The following is a 23,065-nucleotide window of genomic DNA, read 5'->3' as shown; positions in this document are numbered from 1 at the left end:
TCAAGGTCCCGCGTCATCTTTCTGATGTGGTGGCCAAGAGCATTTCAATTCAGGCGCCGATATTAGAAAAGAAGCCGGTGCTAACTCCTTTTCACCCAGGGTCTTTGATTGGTCAGTCTCTGAAGTCTTAATTCTGGAAGGCAGGGTGACTCCAAACACAGATCTTTCCAGAGCCTTCCAATTTGTCTATTTTCCCATCTCTTCTTCAGATCTTTTTTCCTGCTACCTTATCCTTTAAATCCTGGTAAATTCCCCGAAACTTGTGGAGGATTAAGTCACCCTCATTTCAGGATCCCATTAACTCTGGGATGGGATGTGTAAGTGCGACCCCTAGTGGTTACAAAGGAGGCAGCAATGCAGGCATCATCCAGGAGGACCAGAGAGGCAGAGATCCTGCCTGGCAGCTGTACCCAGAACGGGGAAGAGCTGCCCAGCAGGCGGCCCAGCCTCAGCAGCATGCCAGGATACACCTCAAATTCTTCTGGCTGCTCTTCTATTTGTGAGACCATCTGCTAACATCCCTGTTGCCCTGGTCAGGATTCACGATGTCCCCCATTCCTTTAGAACTCTGAGGTCCACTTTCCTCCTGTGCTCATTCCGCCTTCCTGAGTCCTCCTTCTTCTCTAGGAAACCCTCTGTGAGTCAGCTGCACACTGGAATGCCTGAGCTAGGCCCCTCAGAAAGTCTCTGTTGGTCTCCACTGCTTGAGAGCATGCCTGCTGTTTACAGTGAGCTGTCCTCTGCAGTCTTGGGTTTTGCCAGTGGGGACTGGAGACACAGCACTGTCCTTTCTCTGGGCCATGGTTCAGCAAATGAGTTCTCAGCATCGAGAGGACAAACTCGCATTAGCTATCCCAGGGCAGAGTGGTCACCAGACAGGGGCGAGGTGAGGCTGGTTTTCCCTTTCTTGAGCAAATGCAGTTGGATATAAATAATACCACAAAGGATCTCAGTTGTTTAAAAGTTCTCCTTGTGGGCAAAGGACCTGAGCAGACATTCTCCAAAGAGGACTTGTGAGCAGCCGATAGGTGTGTGAACAGGTGTGTACATCGGCATCAGCCAGGACATCCTCTGTAAGAGTAGCCACGTGGGTCGCATGGGTCAGGAGAGACAACCTCATCCCCACACATAGGGAAGGCTGAGGCAGGCTGGAAAGGATGTGGAAAGGTGACACAAACTTTCTCCCACAATTCAGGGAGCCATGTGGGCACACGGCCAGTATGCCACCAGAGGGACAGTGTTCGCACAGATCTGTGCTAGTAGCCCAAGGAGGTAAGTGGCCAGCTGAAGCACCAAGGACATGCAGCAAACTACCATCCAGGAAGGTATAGCTCTGAGGAGTGGGCCATGATGCCCTGCTGGAATCCATTAACCCTGGTCTACACTGGATACAGTACGGGACATGGCTCTGTCTGTAGGTGAGAATCCTCAGGTCTGAGCGTGGCGAATGAGGCTTTCTTACAGGTTCTCTCTGGTCTCCTCTCAGTGCACTCGCCCATGTCTCATGGAGGAATGGATGTCTGTGGACTCAACTTCAGAGACAGGGACAACACTGGAGGACTATGGAGCTGGATGCTAGAAACACACACTATGAGGTGCGAAGCCACACTGATCAGAACAGAAACCTTCTATGGCCTTCACAGGTCCTCTTCTGGTCATGTTCCTGCCCCAACACAGAAGAGCCAGGAGGGGATGTCTGCCTTGTAATCACCACCTTTAAAGACCACATCCTATGAAATTCTTCAGGACAGCCAGAATGTCCCATAATTTGCTCTGCTTGGCTCAAGGGAGAAGGTGCAAGGAACACAGATTGGGAACACAGTTCTACAACGTCCACTGGCTGTAATGGAACTAGTAGTGGCCTAAAGGAAACCCTGCTGTGTTGGGAAGCATGGTAAGTGATGAGGCTACTTCATGGGTTCTGTGGCTGTTACTCTCACTGATCTGCACTGGGCTCTTGGCTAAGGTTGAAATGAGCCATTCTTTCTAAGAATCTGTAAGTGTGAGCTTGAAAATATCTGCTCCCCAAAGCTCCTTCCTGGTGACCTGTGGTCCAAGGGAGGCCCCTGAGCATTGGGCATTTTCACGGTGATGCATGGCCTCGTGACAGTACAGCAGGACTACTGTAGACCACCATGGTCAGTATCATTAATTAATCCCATGCTTCAAATGCCTGTTGATGGGTGGGGAAAAGGCTAGCCCTCAACACAATAGCAGGAGCTCACACATGCACCCCGACGCCCAAGTGCATCCTACACACAGGTTAGCATCCTACAGACCTTTAAGGTCATACATATTTCATTAAGCTCCATGCAGTGTCATCTGATTTATGGTAATTGTCAACAAAGCGAAAACACAGACAATTTTAACCCTGCAATAGCTAGGAGTTAACTGGCATGAAATTATGGCTTTTTTTTTTTTCTTAAAAATAGGAGGTGTCTGAAACACTGCTTCCTAGTGATCTCAGAAGGCCTTGCACGGAGAGGTTGTCGTGAACCTGGACACCGGCGGTGTCGTCTGCTGCATATGCCTGGGAGCAGATCGTGTACAGGACCCCTGCCCGCCATCCCAGTGAGCTCATGGCCTGGAGGACTTTGAGTGAGACTAATTTCCATATCAAACCCAATTTAGATGAAATGTCTTGGTTAAAAAAAAAAAAAAAAGCCAGTGCATCAATAGTCCCTTGATTAGATTTTCATCTCTCGAGCAGACAAATATGAATATTTATTACCATGAATGCAGATTTTTCTCTTTCTATTGCTCTGGTCTTGAATATTATCCATTGCTAATTTTTATGAAAATTTGGGCAACATATGTTTTCACATAAACTGACAGTTCTTGAGATAATCCTGTTATTGTCTGGTTGAAAGTGACAGCTTCCGCTCATTCATGTGTTAACGAGGGATTAAATATTGTTTTTCATTCCCATAATCTAAGATGTACTGGAAATTAAAGATTGAACACTGTATATTAGCAGGCCTTTGAGGACCAGAATTTGTTTGCATTCACTTAGAGAAGATCTGGAAATTAGCAGTTTATCAGTTCCTCTTCTGCTGTCTCGGAAGGCAGCAGCAGCATAAGGCACCAGTGACATTTCTAGAACAAATTCATCACTCTATCTGCCGCACCCAAATGAAAAGTCCCGCTCCAGGCAACAGGCACAAGGAGAAAGTGAGACTGCAGCGCGATCCGTGCCTGCTCGGCGCCCCCTTCCCGGGAGAAGCTAGCTTGTTGGCTGCTCTAGGGAGCATCCAGGGTGAGGTCGGTCTGTCTGTGAGTGGAGGAGCATTCCGACACACTTCCACTGGAAATCGTCAAGGGGCTGGTGAGGGAACACGCACAGCTGGCCCGCTGCCCCTGAGAAGGTGCTGTTACACTCTGGACCGCCCGACAGCACACACATCAGCTGTTGGCACCAAGATGGTTTCCCCTTCATTGCTATGGCTGGGTGGCCCAGGCAAAATTGTGCATTTGATGGGATTTGAGACCAAAGGATCTCATTGTGCTTCTAATACACACACTTAATTCCAGTCATTCATTCATCCTGCCATTCATTCTTTCTGATTGCCTTGGTAGAATTTTTTTGCTTTTTTATTATGTTGTTTTATGTGGTAAAGAAAAAGAGTGTAGACAACATATTTCTTAGAAGCTTGGTTGTTTAAACACCGTCTTTTGGAACTACTGAATAAAAGGAACCCTGAGTTTAAAGAGACAGTAGCAGGTCAGATTTGACTTTGGATCGGTGTTACAGCTAAATGGTGTCCCTTCAAAATTCACAGTGCGCTCTAACCCCTGGGACCCAGAAGGTAACTGCACATGGAGAGAAGGTCTTATGGAGGGTCTTTAGGTGAACTCAGCCCTGTTCCAGCAAGACTGGGGTCCTCCCAAGAAGAGGAAGTTAGGACACCAGTAGAGAGGCCTCAAGGAGCAACCAGCCTTGCCACACTTTGACCTTGGATTACAGCCTCCAGAGCTGTCAGAGGATGGGTTTCTGCTATTCAGACCACCTGGCTGGTGGTCCTTTGCTGCGTGGCTGAGCAGACACTGCAATCAGCATGGAAACAAGCCCCAGTGTACATCAGATACTCATCTCAGCCCTTATCTGAGGCTGCAGGGATAACCTCCACCGTGGAATAGACGGAAGAATTCGATGCTTTTGGGAACGTTTGCGTGAAGTCCAACGCTGATCTGAAAAATGTTACTTCTTAAGATATTTCTTTTGGCTTTATGCTCTCATTAAAAAAGGAAACAGAGCTGCAGTTCAAGAAAAAGGTCTGTACACAGAAGCCTAGTCAGTTATCTTTGATCAGGTCCTTTACCTCACAGAAAAGGAGGAGATGAGATTTATGTGTGTCAACTGGTTTCGAGTTGCACAACATCGGTGTCTATTATCCTTCAGACCGTGGGCACTTTCTGATGTAAGTGACCAGATAGGGCTTCCCAAAATATGCCCTCAGGAAACCAGAGTATGGCCTAGAGTACCCTGTAGTAGAGAATGTGGCACCAGAATATGGCTGTAGGAGACCAGACACATCCCTCCAGAATGGGCCTCATGGGTGTAAGGATTCCTTTGAGAACTGCAGCACAGGACGAGCTCTGGAAACACTGAAAATGGGTGTCCACCTTTTGTGAGAGAAATGCAGATCTATAAAGGAAACTCCACCATGGTGTCTCCTCTGCAGCACAGAAACTCCCATCAATGGAGAAGACGCGGCTGAGACAGAGAGGCTGCAGACATGCTCTCCCGCTGCCCAGGTCCTTGGTTTTGGTAAATGACAGTACTTAGTCTAATTCTAAGTCACCTCTTGGACATAAGCTCATTTTTTAGAGAACTTTATGGACTAATTAATTTTGTGTCACTGTGGCCAAATACCTGACAGAACACCTTCAGGGAGGAAAGATTTATTTGGGTTCATGGTTTCAGAAGATTCAGTTCATCATGGCAGGACAGCAAGGTGGAGCAGAGCATTTTACTTCATGGCAGCCAGAAAGCACAGAAAGGGGAGGGAACTGGGGACCCAGTAAAACCTTCTAAGAAACACCCTAGTGACCTACTCCTACCAAGTAGGCCTCACCTCCCAAAGTCTCCACAACCTCTCAAAATAGCACCACCAGCTGGAGACAAACCATTCAACATATGAGCCTGTGGAGAACATTTGTATTCAAACCATAACTTTCCACCCCCGCCCAAGGGTGGCCAATATGGCCATCTCATATTGCAAAATGCATTCAGTCCATCTCCAATAGCCCCCAGAGTCTTAACAGTTTCAGCACTGTTCAAAAGTCCAAATTCAGTGTTGAGTCTGAGACCCAAGGCAAACTCTTAGGTGTGAGCCCCTACAAAATCAAAGAGAAAATTACATACTTCCAACACAATGGCACAGACTAAGCGTTCCCATCACGAAAGGAGGAACAGGGGAAAAACAGGGAAGGATCCAACCAAAGCAAGACCCAAACCCAGCAGGGTAAACACTAAATCCTTAGCTCTCTTCTCTGTCATCTGGAGCATGTGGTGTTGTGATGTGAGCTCTGACAGGCCTGGGAAGCCCTGCCCTTAAGGCCTGAAGTTTACAGTCCACATGGCCTCTCCTTTGGGCTGCCTCCACTTGTCGCCTGTGGCTTTCTCAGAAGACGTTCCACATTCCTGACATCTCTACCTTCCTTGGGTCTCCACTGCAGCTTAGGCTTCACCCTCACAGCTGTACACTTCACCCTCTCAGGGACTGCCTGCAGGATTCTGACCCTGCCACCCCTTGCCTAGCCCCACAGGCCTTCCTTTGAAATCTGGGCAGAAGATTCCACAACCACTTAACTCTTCCTGCATCCTGCAAAGCCAGCATCACATGGAGAACGCCAAGGTCCTCTGTCAACTTGAGCACTGCCTGGGCCTCCTTGGGTCAGAGCTGCAGTGGCCTCTGGGTGCCCAGGTGGCTGAAAAAGGTGAAATGAATTCCAGGTAAACAAGTTCCCTGTTCCAGTGGGTTTCCCTGAATGTGCCCTCTTCTCAAAGGAAAGTCTTTTGAATGAGTTTATCCCTTCATAGCATTGGGCCTGCCATGGGTGGAATCTGCCCAATTCCTGAGATACCCTCCAGGCTTCTTTCATATTGTCTCAATAAAAAGGAGTGATTTCTCTCCGGCGGTACTAATCTCTTTAACAAGCATGTTCTCCCTGTCTGCAACTTTAAGTAGGCACCTTTTCTAGACAAGCTGCATGTTTTTCAAATCGTTTTGCTCTGCTTCTTGCTCCCAATTCTCCAGCTAAAAGCAGCCAGCAATGACCGTACTACAGCCTGAATGTTATTCTATCTTGAAATTTCATCAGCCAAGTTAATCAACCCACTAATTTTGAATTCAGCCTCATTCAAAACCTTAAGACATGGACAAAATGTAGACAAATTCTTTGCCAGAATGTCACAGAAAGACCTTTGGTATAATTCCAAACAGAGTCCTTGTTCCCACCTGAAACCTCACAAGCATGGCCATTGCTGTCCATTCTGGTCTTCGAGTTCCACCAGAATCACTCATTCGGCTCTGCTTATGGCATCCCAGCCTTCTCTAGCCCACACTTCCAAACTCCTGCAAATCCATCCTGCAGACCAGTTCCAGCGGTCTTAAGAGTCACACAGTCAGGTTTCGTCACAGCAACCACCTCACTCCCAGCACCAGTTTTCTGTATTGGTCACGTTTGCACTACTGTGGCCAAATAGCTGACAAAAACAACTTAAGGGAGGAAAGAGCTATTTTAGCTCGCAGCTTCAGAGGTTTCAGTCCATCGTAAAGGGGAGGGTGTGGAGGAACTAGGGTGTTCACATCATGGCAGCCGGGAGAAGAAAGGGGAGGCAGAGAAAGGGAGGTCCACTCTCAGTCACCCACTTCTAGCCAGGTGCCACTCAGAACAGCAAGTGGGTCCAGAACCTCTCAGAACAGCACCACTGGTTGGGGACCAGGTTTTCAAAATGAGCCTGTGGGGACATTTCATACTCAAACCCTAACCCTGCCACACGTGCACAAGGCACATCGTTAATAACTTCCATTTGTTTTCCCCTTGTCAGTCTCTCATTGGTTATGGGTCTCTCCCACTGTGAACTCAGAAGGGAGAGGAAGTGCTGCTTCCTTCCATCACTGACGAGATTAGGGGCTGTCACCTGGGGCAGGAGGGGGGTCTCCCTGTGTGTGGATGTTTGGGGGAGAGTCTACTGGATGACTGTGAGAACTGTGGTGTGGATGAGCCCAGCGAGGGCCCAGCCCCTGTTGGGTATTGCCAGGAGCATGTTGTCCTGTAGGACAGTGGCTCTTCCACTCCTCATTCAAGAGCCATGTTCAAATCATTAGCCAGCAGGGAAGGCACAGCACCCCACATGGTCTGGCTGGGGCACCAAACTCCCCTGTGTCCTGGAAGCCCAGGTCTGGAGGTCTCCATGCTGCTGGTGCTCTCGGGGATGGAGACCCCCGAGAAGGGATTCCTTGGCACAGACATGAGTGTTCATGTCTGACACTGAAACCAAACTGAGTTCTGTCTGCCTAACGAGGGGGCTTCTTCCTCAGAGAAAACCCTTCCTTAGCTCATCTGGGTACCTAGCTGGGAACAAAGACTCAGAAGTTGGAAAATAAGGGGTTGTCACTTCTACCTCATCAACTTTGCCAGGTCAAAAATTTGTACCTGTGCTTAACCTACCTTGAGTTCTGAATTTTCATATTCACGGAGTATACCAGATATTGTACATCTTAGGGAGGTAACTAGGAGATTTCAGTGATTTGACAAAAGAAACACGTTTAGATAATTTGCCATTCTTATACTTGAAACTGTCAGAGAGGTTTACAAGTGGAATCATTTTTTTTCACCCTGCAATGTTTCACAGGACGGATGGTTAGTTATAATTCTAACCCCAAATATTGATAGTGGCATTTCACATTTCATTGGTCCCAAGGGAGCAGACGGGGGCAGTCTGTGGAGGGCATGCGTCTTTATGTGGAGTGGGGTAGGAAGCTGGAGAGATGAGATCCAACCTGGCTTCAGCTCCATTTAACCAAAACTGATTATTTCTGGGGAAACAAGGGTATTTATCCAAACAGAAGCACAAGGTATTGTATTCCCAAGAAGAGAAAGTTTCACCATTGACTGGCCATTCACTGACTTTTCACCATTGACAGTGACTCTTCCAGACAGGAAGTGAGTGACATCTGTGATTTCAGAGTATGGGTTGATTCACGTCCTTCAAAAGCTAGGTTCAATTCCTAATCCTTAGCGCCTGTGAATGTGAATTTACTTGGAAATAGAGCCTTTGCAGATGCAATCAAGTTAAGATGAAGTCATAGGAGGGTAGGGCAGACCCTAAATCCAATATGACTGTGTCCTTATGAAGAGACACAAACAGAAAGGAAAGACATCCGTGTGACAGCAGAGACAGACAGACTAGAGGCAACTACAAGCCAAACACTGACAGGAGTTGAGGGTGGCCCCAAAAGTTGGACACAGGTAGGTCCCCTCTGAAGCCTTCAGAGAGAGCTTGACCCCTCTGTACTGGACTTCCAGCTTCTAGAACTGTGACAATAACTTTCTGTTGTGTGACACCCTTTAGTTCATTGTCCTTTATTTGGCATTCCTGAGACATTGATACACAGGTCAATGGTGCTACGTTGCTGTGTGGCAGAACCTGGCAGCAGCTCCTGGGTGCAGAAGGACCTACTGGTATGGGAAGCCCTGAGGACAAGGCACACGCAGTCATGACAAAGAAGCAGGAGCCACATCAGATGCTCATTTCTGCAGAATGCGGATGGGAGAGCCACATCTGGGGCTACATGGAATGCCATGGTTTATCAATGAGGTTCCTGTTTTTTGGAATGGCCCTAGGGAGGTTGGGCTTATGCCAGAATGAGGACAGGGACTGGAGCGTCCAGGAGGCTGACATGACAGCCACACTGTGCCCCAGGTGTCCGGGGTACTGGAAGAATGAAGGAATGGGTCTGAACATGGGGAAGCCCAGCCAAGCTCTGTCATTGTGTCTGGACCAGACAGAATGTTGGCAGGCTACGTTAGCTGGGTGTGGATTCTTATTTGTTCACATTGGTTAAATGCCCACAGCTTTGCGAGGGCTGGGGTGACACTGATATGTTAGGTCTGGTTTCTAGGAAATTCCTCTGTGTCAGATCTTTCTTATCAATGACACATGGATAAGCAAAGTAAGTCCAAGACACTCATTTCTGCACTTGCTGACCACGGGGCTGGTCGTGTGTCTATTCTGATTGTGTTTCACGTGAGGTTGGTTACTAAATTATGTCATAGAGGTAAAGAGCCTTGATGTTTTGCACTCCTGGCGTTAGGCACAGGGACCTGGTTTCCATCAGTAATTTGGAGAGGCAGGATAGGAGGCAGATGGCTATGGGGTGCCACCTGTATGCAGGCCAGTGTTGTTGAGGAAGTCCCCTATGGCTGCAGTAGCAAGAGGCAAAGTGGCCCTGAAGTGGGACCTACTTCCCAGTGAGGTCTCTGGGCTCTGGGAACAGCGGTCTAAACCTCCATGATTTAGCACGGGATGGTGAGTGCATCTCCACCCCACAGCTCAGTGTGTGCTGCCCAATCCACTTCAGCCACGTTTACTCCGTCCCCACCACGTGCGGCACTGTATTAAATGCTGCAGATGCTACGGTCACCAAGTCATGCAGGTTTCACTTCCGAGCTCACAGAGAGCACGCAACCAGACACTGCAGGGAAGTTCCAGAAGAGACGGAAAGATGGCAGGCCTCTCAGGGTAGGAGTTGTGTGACAGTGTGTGACCTCTGAGTCACGTGGACTCAGGAGTAACTCTTTCTAGTTTATTGAGTACCATTGAAAATACACACTGTATCTAAGGTGTGCAGGTGACACCTGTGTCCTTCCTGGAGTGGTGACCAGGCCGAGTCTGTTCCCTTGTGGGAATTGTCAGGGCGGGAATGGCGTGACAGGAAGGTCTGAGTGTCCCTGGGTGGGCAGCTCCCAGCTGTACCTTATGGGAGTCCTGGCAGGAGCAGGGAAGGTGGGGCACAGTGCTGTAGGGTGTCCAGACGGATGTGGGCCTGTCTGTGGGAGACCACGCGCTCAAATGGAGGCCAATCCCTCAACGGATGTTTTCCCAGCTTGTGGGGCCAGATGCCACTTTCATCCAAAGGCAGAGATCAAGATCTTCTTGACCTCAAAGCCAGTCAGGTGAGAGTCAGGGAACAAGGTGCAGGCTTTGAGGCCATGCTGCCTGGGGTTGGCCCTGGCCACTGCTGCCTTTCCTGACATTTCTCTGTGCCTCAGCTTCCCCATCTGTGACTTGTGTCACCTCCTAGGAACAAAGGAGATGGTAGGCACATCACTCATGATATTTAGAATGGAGCCTGGCAGGGTGGGGACACGGAGCACAGTCTGGGGGAGGCAGGGGTAGCACCCTCCTCTCTTTGATTTTCTCCCTTCCTTCCTTCCACGCCTTGCAGGTGGAAACATGGAGAAGGGTTTCTGGAACACTCCCAAGTTGAGATGGGGGCTTGTGAGTCTCTCCGGAGTTTAGTTTTTAAAAATGAAAAATAACTTCTAACACCAGGGTCTGCACAGAGCCCACGGAGCCTGGCATGCACCCATGACGAAGACAGGCAAATGTGGTGCCTCTGTGCCTCCAGGGGACTCCACCTCAGAAGCCAGCTGCACCCTGGCACCGATGCTCACGGGGGAATTTTAATAGAACACAGCTGAAATGCTAGAAAAGGGCAAGGAAGGGGTGGGGGGGTGAGAGGCGGAGCCGCCCCCCACGGCAGACGCGACTCGCTTCATCTTGCGTGACTATTTACCCTGATATTGAATAGAAATTGAATTTGTCGCCATAGCAACTGCTGCATCTGAATCTCTCCCGCCCCTGAATCACCACGGAGTGCCGAAAGGCGTGGGCCACGTGACACGGGGGGCCGCGCGCTCTGGGCAGCCCTTCAGAAGAAAAGCTGCTCGTAATAAACTTGTATCTGTCCGCACGCCCAGTGCAGCGAATTACAGGGACTACAGGGACGGGGTGATTTTCTTCACCGTGAAGAGCAGCAGGGGCTGGGTGTGGTGGGGAGCCGTGGGCTCAGGGTTGGTCCAGTCAAAGCTGACCATCCTCATGGGGCACTAGGGCCAGGATGGGCTGCCCAGGACCTCTGTCCGCCCAACACTGTGTGGGAGCCCTGGAAGGGCTGAATTAGAGCGGCTCAGGATGGGCTGCCACAGATATCTAATGCAATCTCATTTACATTTTCCTTTTCAAACACAAATTAGGAATATTGACAGTCAATAGGCTTTTCTTAGGACTGATGCACTTTAGCATTTAAGAGAAAAAAATTCTGTTTCCTCTGTTGAGAAATGCAAATTAGAATAAAATGAGGTGAACTGCATAGAACAGCAAGGAGGGGCATCCCCATAGGAGGCCCCTTAGGAGCCCATACAGGGAGTGTCCCTAACCACCCACAGGGCAGCTCTGGCTTCTTTGCGTCCCCCCCAGCCCCAGCACAGGCTCAGCCATGACTCCCAGAAGCCCGGTCAGGACTCAGGAGATCACTGAGGGGCTTTGGGCAGGGATGCAGCATATTCTCTGAAGTTGTGTTTTGTTCTGGGGTGTGTGCATGTGGCCCAGGGCTCTCGCCAGGCTCTCAGAGGGCCTGCGATTCCTGGGCTCCAGTCCTTCACCCTCTGGTCACAGCAAGGACATAACAAGCCATGGCTGAGATGAGGAGTGCCCATCTGTGAGGGGTGGGGGTGGTTAACAGCCACTTGTAATCAGACCCATCACCATCATCTTGAACTCATTTCATAGTGCCTGCCCAGACACCCTGCCAATTCTAACCTCTGTGTCTTCTAGACCCATCTCACCTATGCCCAGCTAATGCCGTCCTTCCTTCACACACCTTGGAGCACATGGTACTTTCTCTATTCTGATGCCAACCTAAAGGTAGGTTGAGGAGCCACTGAGCGTGGCAAAGGGCTTACTGGAGCCACAGAAAGGGTGGCCACAGGGAAATACCAATTCCAGTTGCCCAGGAGTGGCGTCCGAAGAGTCTGGATTTGCAGATTTAAAAAGGAACAAGAAGGAGGGTATCATAAAGCAGCCGTCACAATCACATTGGCCTACAGGACATTGGCAGGCCCTGATTACTATGGTACCCATTCCAGGTGAGAGCCAATTACTCCATTGATTTTACTCCAGTGATGAACCAGAAACTAAGTGAGCAGTTCAAGGTCAAGTTCACGGGATCCTGAGACCGTGGAGTGCAGGAGGCATGACGAATGGCCACACACATACTGGCCGGATCCCATGGGGGCTTGAGTGAGTCCTCCTCCGAACTCCACGTACCTGCCGTCAGACACACGTGGTCACCCTGCTTACCACAAGCCTCTCATGCCACTCACACCCAACACTCTTGCCCTCCCACTTCCAAACCTCCTTTAACGGTCAAGGAGGGTTTACATCACTTCTGCCGGTGACCAACACGGTGCCACATAGAATCATTCCCAGTCACTGTGTGTCAGAGGCAGTGGGAACCTGGCTGGCCTTAACAGCCCCAGGAATGATGGTGTTCACATTTGGGGTTATTTTCAGGCTGTTCCTCTCATCGTGTGTACTTGTTTACCTTGGAAACACTTCTCTCTCTTCAGCAGGAGAGGGAGGGAGAAAGGAGAGGTTATGTGGCGGTGAAGTACTGTATCTGTCTGTCTGTCTGAAGACAAAATAATGAAACCCACAAACACTGTTTGTTTGAAAAGGAGGGGAAGAGAAAGAAGGAGGATGCGAAGGAAATGGAGGGGTGAACTTGTTCAAAGTGCTCTGCACACATGGGTGGAGTTGTCCCAAGGAACCCCTTGTATTACTCTTTCAGTAATAAACTGCAAAACAGCATATGCAGTGGTGCTCAGTGTGAAATGGCAGAGCTGCCCGCGCCCCACACAGCATCATCTCTGGTTTTGCTGATGTTCTTCAGTTATGTGGACATAACTTGTGGGAGACCCTCTGCGTGGGGGTCCTGTGAGGCCTCTCTGCTGGACTTTGTAGTGTCCTGCAAATGTATCGTCATGTCAAAGGAAGGAGTCAAAAGATAAACCTAAAGAACAATTTGGACAGGGGCAAACTCACTTAGAACCCCCAGCCCCACCCCACAGCTGGTCTTACACTTGCACATGGCCCTCTAAGGTGTCCGTGTGCACACTTCCTCCCATGGCCACCTAGGGGCAGAGCTCTCATCGTGCGTCTAAGGAAGTCAGACCGTTCCATTTATTTGACAATTAGAGTGCCATCAGCATCCTTCCTACATTTATATTTTAAGTCAGTTTCATTTCTTTCTTTTTCTGCAAGGTATGTTTTCTTTTTTATCCCTTATTTGGTGAGTGGTCTATTTATGTAGGACTTATTGAGCCAAAGGGTAAGGCTTTATCTTATTTTATTTTTGGCTATGGATGCCTTGTTGTACTGCTTTCTAGAAGAGCTAAACTGACTTACCCTGGCTCCAGTGCAGCATGTGTGTGCAAGTCCCAGCATATTTGGTGTTTTCCCTAACACTAACCCTTAAAGAGGAGGCTGCAGAGGGTGTTCAGAGGACACTCGGACACCTGCCGGTTCCTTCACCTGCAGCTGGTCCTCCTGACTTGAGCCCCACGGAGCCCTACAGAGCCCTCTGAGGGCCAGCTGCCCACTAGCTCTGCTCACAGGCCATCCGGCTGCATTTAATGAGCATGACCCAGGCAGGCCCCCATACCTAGGACACTGTATACTGACCTCGAGGGAAGGTTGGGCGCTTCCCACAGCCCTTGCCTCTGGATACAGCCTTCCCCACCCCCACTGCTTCTCGTCCAGAGAACTTGGTCTACCCCAAGTGTCTCCGGGTTAGACCTGGACCTACCATACTGGGCACCAGTGGTCAGTGAGGACGTTCATCTTCACAGACTCCCCTGCAGCATAGGGCACAGCCGTGCTGGGGCTTCCCCCTACCCATCTGCTTCTCCTAGGTTTGCATTTAATACACATCTCCTCCCAGCAGCCCTCGGGCAACCGGATGTAGATTTTGATGGAAACTATTTACAGCAGTGGCATCTCTCCCAGCAGGTAGGAAGTGGCTGGGGTGGGTATTCGGGGAAAGAAGAGATACTCTTTTCTCACTCATCCATTTCACATCCAAATCTCTGTCATCCTCCCTGGTGTTTTACATACAGACTGTGAAGCACCATGCCAGGCCTACCGCCAGCATGCACCTCACACGGTAGTGGTGACTAGTCACACTAGCTCACACGTGGCCAGAGGCTCACATCCTTGTAAGAGACCCTGTGGATCTTATACTCTTAGCTACACAATCCTTTCTTTGAATAAAATGCTACCCTGGAGCCAACAGTAGTAACCACAAAAGCACAGCGCTGTTGACACCAGAGGTGAGGACACTGTGATCTGGATGCTGTGAGCACACTATGCTTGCTCAGGCAGAGCTCCCCAACCCCTAAGGGCTCTTTGGAGAAGCACCTGAAAGCCACATTTGGCATCATCCCCCAGGCCAGTAGGCAGAGGCAGACCCCTCCCCAACAAGGAGGGAGAGCTACAGCCCAGCGGCCCTGCTGGTGTTGGATGGTGCCTAGCTCCAGGCAGCTTCCGTGTGTGGGAATGCACTGCTCTGAAGTTCTCCCTAGCGAGGTCTTTGAGCTACTAGAACGATGCTGGGACCTGCAGGCCAGCCCGTCTGACTGACCTGGGCAGGTGGGCCCTGCAGCTCTGTTGACAGCCATAGTCAGAGCCAGAAGCAGCCCTCGTCCCAGCTGCACAGTGGGAGTTGTCCCTGGGAAAACTCATCCAGACGGGTTTTCTTCCAACATTTAGAGCTTGGCTTTATTAACTTGAATAAAATGCGAAAGCTTTCCAAGATTATCAGAAATTAGATTTTGAAATACATGAAAATGCCACCCATCTATTAGGAATATGTGTGTGTGTACACCACAATCTGTTATGTCCTTTAAGTTTTGTTGTGAGAGACTTCTATTTGTCTTAAAATGTTTTATTTTAATTCTGCTGTCTGTCATCACATGTGTGAGTCACAAGTGCTGGTGAGGGAATCTGTAAACGCCACTAGATTTCTAGTAATTAACTCTGGTTCACATTCCAGAGTCAGGAATTAGAAGAATTGCAAATATCAGAATCATCAAAATCAGGCTTACAGAATGGGAAATTAAAATTAGCAAAAAGACATCTTTGGCTTTCCACAACTTCCTCAGCCTGTATCCTTTCTTCCCATTTTGCTACTGAAAACCTATAGCAGATACAGAGCCTTCCCTCCCTCTGTCAGAGCAGTGTCCAGACTGGGATGAACATCGAATAGATGCCTAGAGATCTGGGCTTGAAGCCCACCAGGACGGTGCTTATCATCCTCACAGGTGCGAGACACCTGTCTTTCCAAGTAGAAACCGGCCATGCAGAAAGGACAGGAAGTCCAGAGAGCTGGACCCCAAATACCTGGTTGCCAAGGAGACATCCGAAGGCTGTGTAGAAGACAGAGCAAGGGTGGATGGGCTTCCTACGGCCAGATTTTCACCAAGGGGCGACACAAGTGGTCTAGGTTTGGGTATTTTCTTCCCCTAGGGATAGAAAGGCCAGTTTTCCAGTCTCTTGGGGACTAGATGTGGGATTGGCTCAGACTTGGGATGGAAATGGAGGAGCTTGGCTGTGGTGGCAACTCTTACACTCTGTCCCTTATATAGAGCATGGTCCTCACAGTCACCCACGGCAAGCCCATCTACCTGAAGCTTGCCGGCCCAGGACAGCCTCCTGCTCACACGAGAAGGGTGGGCACTTGCAGAGGACAGAGGGCAGAGGGTTGTGATCAGCTTTGCAAATGATGTAAATGTCACCAGGAGGGTCAATCGGTTTCCAGACAGAGCTCCAGCAGCTGTCATAGGTGAGATGGGAACAGTTGGGGACAGACATGGGTTCCGGCAGAAGTCAAGAGTTGGCCTTGCTCACATGAACTTGGAGGCTGCCACGCAGATGTCCACGCAGAGAAGCCTGGAGGCGGTGGCTGAGCTTAGGCTGGTGGTTTCTGCTTAGGGCCCAGAGATATATGTTTGGGATCGCTTATTGTACACATAACATAAAAGCCAATTGTGAATGAGATCGCAGAGGAGAGAGGCCTGACACTCTGGGGTGGACAGCACCTGGACACTCAGATACACAGGCCTGGGCAGGGGTGGTGTTGGCAGGAGAGTGCCTGCAGAGGACACTGTGGCACAGGTGGAGTTTCAGGAAGGTGGTGGGCAGCCAATGCTGCTGAGACCGCTGGGGTGAGGCTGGTGTGGTCAACCTGAGGTCAGCGCAGTCAAGCAGAGGTGGCCGTGCTGGAGAATGAGGGGACAGCAGGGGTGAGAAGCTGGCACAGGGAACACAGACACATGTTGCTAAATTTCGCAGTGACTAGAAGCAGAAATGGTGGAGGATGAGAAGGAATTCCTAGTGACAGACAGTGTAAAGGAAAGTATTTAAATTTTAGTAAGAAGAGGAAAGAGACAGTAATAAACAGTGCAGAAGGCATCTCATGATGTGAGAAAGAACGACAACAGGGGGAGGAGAGGAGATGGGTCCAAGCAGGCAGGGGCTGGTGCCCATGTCCACTATAAACAAATGAAGAAAAGGGGGACATACTCGTTCTCGTGGGTGGGGTAGATGAAGGGAGCATGCAGCCATCTTCTCAATGAAACATGAGTCGAGGTCATTGTGTGCACGTGCACGTGTATGTGCACACTCAGGGGTGGCCATATATGCATGCATGTGTGTGCATGTGTGTGTGTGTGTGAACACACAGGTACATACAAAGGCATGTTTGCTGGAATGAGGAAAGGGGAGAGTTACCCAGAAGTCTGGTAAATGGAGCACTAACCTGGTGCAGGGCATGAACCCTCTCGCCACCTGCACGTGGAAATGTTGCATAAAATATACCGACTTAAGACCGCACACTGGCAAGGCCAAAGGGAAGAAAGGGGTCCTCCAGATTCCACCAGTGAATGGACAGATCAAAGCTAGGCTCAGACTGGGAGCTGAGGCTAACCTTGCCGTTAGAAACCTGGCTCCTGGAAGTAGGTTCAAGGGTGTAGGACTTGGGGTTTGGGACTCTGGGTTCCTATATTTACTCACTGACAGAGGTGGGAAAGCTGCGCTTGAGACCTTCATGGTGAGGACCCTGGAGAGCCTTGCCTGAAAATGGAGACCAGGAAAAAACACCCACCACCTGGGGGAGTAGGGAGGAGGCTCAAACCCAGACCTGGGCCAGGTGAGAGGTTGACATAAAAGTGGACCCACTGAGACAGCAAGGGTAAATGCAAAACTTCTTACACAGAAGGTCTCATGTAGAAATCCACACTTCCCCGCTGAAGATAAAGTCACCACTGAAAGACACCCCCAAACCTCTAAACCACACAGAATAAACATGGAGGAGGGAGAATCTGCTGATGTAATCAGTGAAACTTGGGAACAGTAAAATAATATGGGTAAGATGATGAAGTAAGTAGGTTTAAGATGATTAAAAAGATAAAAGAAGGTATCAAACATTATTAGAGCAGGAGACAGGAGGAAAAAAGAACAGAGTTGAAAAAAAGTCACTAGATGTAATGTTTCTTTTCTAGAAATGAAAGAATAGCAACCAAAAAGGGAAGTGTCCAGCATTTGAGTTTATAGCAGATAAGACACAGAGAAAGAGGGTAATTTGGGGAAATGACCAGTGCAGAACCGAGAGGTGAAGAGGTGCAGGTGTGAGTGTGGAGAGACAGAGATGGAGTGTGGAGAGTCTGGAGAAACAGAGCGTGGGTCCGTAAAGATGTGAGAACAGCAGTCACGATGACAGTGTTCACCATGCCCGGGCATTTCATAGCTGTCATCTCAGTAAACCTTCCCAAGACCAACCGAGGTGGACACTGATTGTCCCCCATGTGACAACAGAGAAAATGGAGCCACTGGTGAGAGCAGAGACTGGACAGAGTCAGTACTCAAAAACAAAGTGGATGCTCACTGCAGAGTGGAAGACGGGCACCAGACTGAGGAGCATACCGAGTACAGAGGAGGATAAATGCCAAATGCCTTGAAGGACGGGGCAGTGCTGGAGGTCAGACGTGCAAGCAGAGTCCAGGCCTGACTGTGGTGAAAGCTGGGAGGATGAGGTCACAGCTCTGATCCCCCAGCTCTTGCAGGCTTGGGAAGGAGCAAAGCATACAAAGCTACCATGGGGCTCTGTGTCAGGCTCAGGTTTGGGACGGTGACAGTACAGATCTTCCCAAACATAGCCAGCAAAGTCTGGGAGGTATGTGTGTAAGAGCCAAGCCTGGCTAGGGTGGCCGGGCAGTGAGCTGTGTCCCCTGGCCACATCCTGTCTCCCTCTGGGGGCAGCAGGAGGCTACATTCCAATCAGCGTTAGCGTGGAACCTCTCACAGAGCCTGGGTTTCCTCCCTCACTTGCTACTCCATCTGCCTCTGCAGACCTTGTCCAGGTATGGCCAGTTCACACGCATGGATCACACCTCCCCGTCACCACAGCTGGCTTCTGAGGTAGCCAAACACTGCATACCAAGGGAGAGGGCTATGCGTCCCAGTTTTCTCTAACTGGGTCACCCCAAGACTTCAGCCTGAGTCAGGTTTGCTCCAAATCGCTTTGTTCCTCTCTGAGGGACAACTCAGACCAGAAGCACATCCCTGGACGAGCTAAGAAGGGGCAGGCAGGCAGGGTGTGCATGCTCACGCTGAGTCTGGAGCTGAACCCAAGCCCCTCCTCTACCACTGACAAGCCCTCCACACCACACTGGCCCTCTCTGCCACCATCACCACACCACCTGTGGATAGGGACAGTTCCTGGGAGCCCCAAGACTCTTGGCTTCTCTCTCCCTGGTTACTGACGGCTACAGACACAAACAAGCTACTGGGAAGGACCAGGGTGTCCTCAGCTGTCACATATCCATCAATCCAGTCTGGGCCAGCCCAGCACTGAGGCAGCACCGAAAAGAGTGGCATTTGCAGGCCCTGAAGTGTCCTTCAAGAAGGTCCCCTCAGTTTCTGGCTGTGACTCTTCTTCACTCTGCCCTCAGTGACTGAAACAAGCACACTTGCCAGGCACGGTGCCCTTGGCCCCTCTTCAGCCACTCTACCTGTGGCACAGCCTCTGTTTGAGGAGCGTCACCAATTAAGCAGGCTCTTGTTCTAAGAGCCCAAGACCCAGGGCTGGTGAATTGCAGATTTCCCCAAAGAAGCGGCTAATCTTTGAGTGGCTCTGCAAGGACATTTCTGCCGTGTAGCCAGGACACTCATCAACAAGCACCCCTTAATAGTTAATTATCTTTAATGGCCAGCGCTGTGAAATCTGAAATTTCAAACACGAGAGCACAGATTGGTTTTGGCCCACGCTGACTTACGAGTGGCTCCATGTCACCCCTGAGAGGAACCTTGTCCACTGCTCTGTGCACACTGTTCATTACCTCATCACGCAGCTGGGAGAGTGGCCGTCAGCAAACGCAGAGGGGTGAGAAGCCCAGCTCCCTGGCTGCTGATGTCTGCTCAGGTACCAACGCAGCAATGTCTGATAGACTTTAAGTCACATCATGGAAGCACTCATTCCGCTACCCTGTCCCCAAATGGGTATCTTTAAATAATGAAGACACTGAAGCCTGGGAGGAAGGAATAACTTCCCAGGACTTTTTACTCATTTCCACCAACTCAGCAATTGTGAAACATCTCGATTTCTGAAGGCTGCCCTGTTTTGCTCATGTCAACTGATTTTTCTTGGTGAGACACCAAATTTCTGTTTCCAAGGCAGCATAGACACTGTCATATTTGCCAGCTCATTAAGCAGCACCTCTAGCCAACGAGAGAGTGATCTCGCACCAACAACCGCTCCTCCCAGAAGTCAGGAGAAGTCTAGGTGAATTAACCCTCACGGCGAACAACACGAAGACCATGGTGGACCACAGACGTGAGGCTTGCCTCGACTACTCACCGGCCCAGTTCCGCTCTGAAGGATGGTCAGTCCGGACGTCTTCTCCAGCTGCTCCTTGTTGTCAACTGTGAGGGAAGACCAAGAAGCAGAGGGGTCAGTGTGGAGGGGCCCTGAAATTCCACCCAGCAGTGTCTGCCTGGGCCCAGCACCCCCGGGTGCCTTTGGGTTCACTCGTGAAACCATGCCATCCGGGGAGATTTGTGGAATCATCCACACAGACGTGCTTTGCAAACTGTAAAGTTTTATTTCGGAGTGACGTAAGTTATGAATTCGAGGATCGTTGAGAAATAACATTTTACTGACAAGCATTGCCCGTGGATAAAAAGGCTCACAGAAGGCAGCGCTGTGCGTGTCTGTGTCAATGGTGCTGGGAGCTGTTTTATTGTCTCTGATTCACGCCCCTCCAAGAAACACCCTGCAATAATTTAGCTCCGATAAAAGCCTCCCCCTTCTTTCTTCTGACTTCCAATGAGGAAGACCTTCAGAAAATGAATTACACTCGATATCATACAGGAGAAATGAGCTTGGAAAACAATTAGCAGATGTAAATGAAAACTCAGTAATCCTAACGCAAAGGCAGCAAACACACCTGCCCCCACTTCCCGGAGAGGAAGCGTGTCACCAGGCAATTGACCTTGGCTTATGATTCTGTGGAAATATTCTTTTGGATAAAGTCCCTGTCACACTGAAAATGAAAACCAGAAAAAATAGAATTTTATTGCCAACCCCATGAATGAAGAATACCTTGCAATTGTGATTAATACAAAACGAGATAGCAAGAAAATAGCAATTACTTTCACCTTTTATTGTAATACTCCTACATGAATCTTGGGTAATGAAATTATATCTGTTAGAGGGATACAAATGAGATCCCGTTACAGCCTGCCTTCTCCACCTCCAGGGCCTTCCATTGTCTTATAGAAAGTTTTTCCCTTTGAGCAAATGGACACTATTTTTTTACACATAGGTAATTACCACTGCCCTGGAAGACAGAGGCAGACGGAAGAGACCCTGGGATAGAGGATGTGGGGGTGGGGGCGAGTGGCAGCACAGGAGCAGACTTGAATGGCAAGAGAATATTTTTTAAAGACATAAAGTTTAAAGCGATCAGTTTTAATGTTCTCCTTCAAAGAAAGGAAACATTTACTGAATGGCCAGCTATTTGGGGTGCATAATTGTGAATTCTTTAAATAGGCTGATGTATAAGAAAGAGCAACAAATGGAATTTATCAATATTCCATTTACTGCTACAGAGCAGAGCAGATTTCAGGGTCAGGAGTGGAAAAGAGCAGCTAACCCTACCCCAACCTGGGGTGGTAGAGCCTTTGCAGCAGAGGCCAGGGAGTGAGTGCCTCTTGCACCCTGCCCTGTGTTGTATAGCAGTGACGTGGACAGTCACATTTGTGTTCCAGTAAAACTCATTTACAGAGGCAGCCAGGCCTTGTACCAAAGCCAAGATGGTCCTAGAGCTACTGGGGTTGCTGGCACCCCAGCAGAGTACAGAGGCTGCTGGGGAAGTGCCCGCTACACTGTCCCTCTGAGGCTTTCCACCAGGAAAGCCCAGCCTTGCAGCGACTGTGAGGATTCTGGAGTGATGGTACTTCAGGAACTCCCCAACCCGTTTAAATCTTAACCTTTCCTTTTGACATATGTGCAAGAATGACTTTTGAAAAACGAGTCAGCAACAGTTCACTCAACAAATACAAAGTCCTCAAATGGTAGTGCGTCCCCAGGCTGAGACGCTGCGGGGCAGTCACCAGACTCATCCTGGTTTCTCAGCTGAGCTCAGTGCTCAAAGCCTGGGTCTACAGTCCAGCCAGCTGCATGCTCCAGGCCCAGTCTCCAAAACACCCCGATCGTTCCTAAATTCAACGTGGTCAGTTCAAGACTAGCAGCAGCAGAGCAAGTGAATAACTTGACCATGTTGTTTGTAAAGTTCAAGTGGGTTTTTAAAGCATGAGGATCTCGTTCATTTCCAAATCAACCCAAGGCTCAAGCACATGGTAAAATCTAAGTAACGAAGTAAATAATGACATCGATAAAGCTGGCAGCCACTGGGAACGTGCTGTTCCAGGTTCACCTGGGCCCCCCACCTCCCCTTCAGTAGGGCCTGAGGAATCGCAGAGGTTGTCCAGTCAAGGGCCAGAGGCCGGCCCTGCTGAGTTCCAGGGCCTGAACCATGTGATCTGTGGCCTCTGTCACCAGGGCTGGTGACCCTCTGCTCTGGTGTCATTATCCACACCCAGGAAATCCGGGGAAGTGGGGTGGTTTGAGATCTTGCCTTGAGGAGCAAGGGCTCATCATGATTCATCTGAAAGGTTTGTCATCAAGACCTGATGAAGCACTCTAGGGAATCCATTTGTCAAAAAAATAAAGCCCATGAAAAACAAAAACAAAATACAGAGTGACTGGACACCCTGGGCCACCTGTGGAGCCTCATGGCCACTGACTCTGCAAGCAGCCAGGCCACTATTAAATGGCAGGAAGGGGGCATCTGTCTGACATTGTTCTAGAGTATCTAGAGACCTCTATCTCTGATGGCTGAACACACTAGTTGGTGCTTCTGTTGGCTTTCAGACACTAAGCAGTAGCCAGAATCTCCATCCCTGTCCAGCCGACTTCATTCACACCCTTTTCTCTTGTCATGTGATCACCATCTCACCAGCCACATCCCAGCAGCCCAGCTGATCTGTCCTCCTCCACGTGGGGCAAAGGTCGCTATGCACCCCTGGTTCCTTCTAGTTACTCCTCCTCCAACATAGAGACTCTATCTTTTCTTTGCTCCCTCAACTGGAACCCAGCACCTTGTCAACCTTCTTTTGGGCTCTTTTCAGATTTGAGTGGAAAATCAGAAGTGGGAACTAGTGACTCTACATATTTAAAAATTGGCTCCTGTCTCCCACCCCAGATTTCAGCATGGTGAGATGAGTTTATCCCCATCCTCCCTCCCTTCCTGTCATTCACTCAGGCAAGCAAAATCTGTGTCAGGTGCTGGGTTGTGACCCCATCAAGATAAGCAGGTCTCTGCCCTAGCTGAGCCAACTTTCTATCCTGTCTGTCTGTGATTGGACTGGACAGGA

The 23,065-nt window shown here is 49.6% G+C and overlaps 1 protein-coding gene across 3 annotated transcripts in view; it reads right to left on the bottom strand.

Annotated features, from left to right (window-relative positions):
* Nucleotides 1-23,065, bottom strand: part of Ptprn2 (protein tyrosine phosphatase receptor type N2) — a 711,256-nt gene that overhangs the window by 238,477 nt on the left and 449,714 nt on the right. For all 3 annotated transcript variants that reach the window (XM_074059905.1, XM_074059913.1, XM_074059920.1), the window contains one exon: nucleotides 19,986-20,050. In XM_074059905.1, the coding sequence (XP_073916006.1) occupies nucleotides 19,986-20,050 (65 nt within the window). The remainder of the gene's footprint in view (nucleotides 1-19,985; nucleotides 20,051-23,065) is intronic.

This window comes from Castor canadensis, chromosome 2, assembly GCF_047511655.1.
Source record: "Castor canadensis chromosome 2, mCasCan1.hap1v2, whole genome shotgun sequence".
Classification (NCBI taxonomy): domain Eukaryota; kingdom Metazoa; phylum Chordata; class Mammalia; order Rodentia; family Castoridae; genus Castor; species Castor canadensis.
This window is presented reverse-complemented; position numbering and strand designations above follow the sequence as displayed.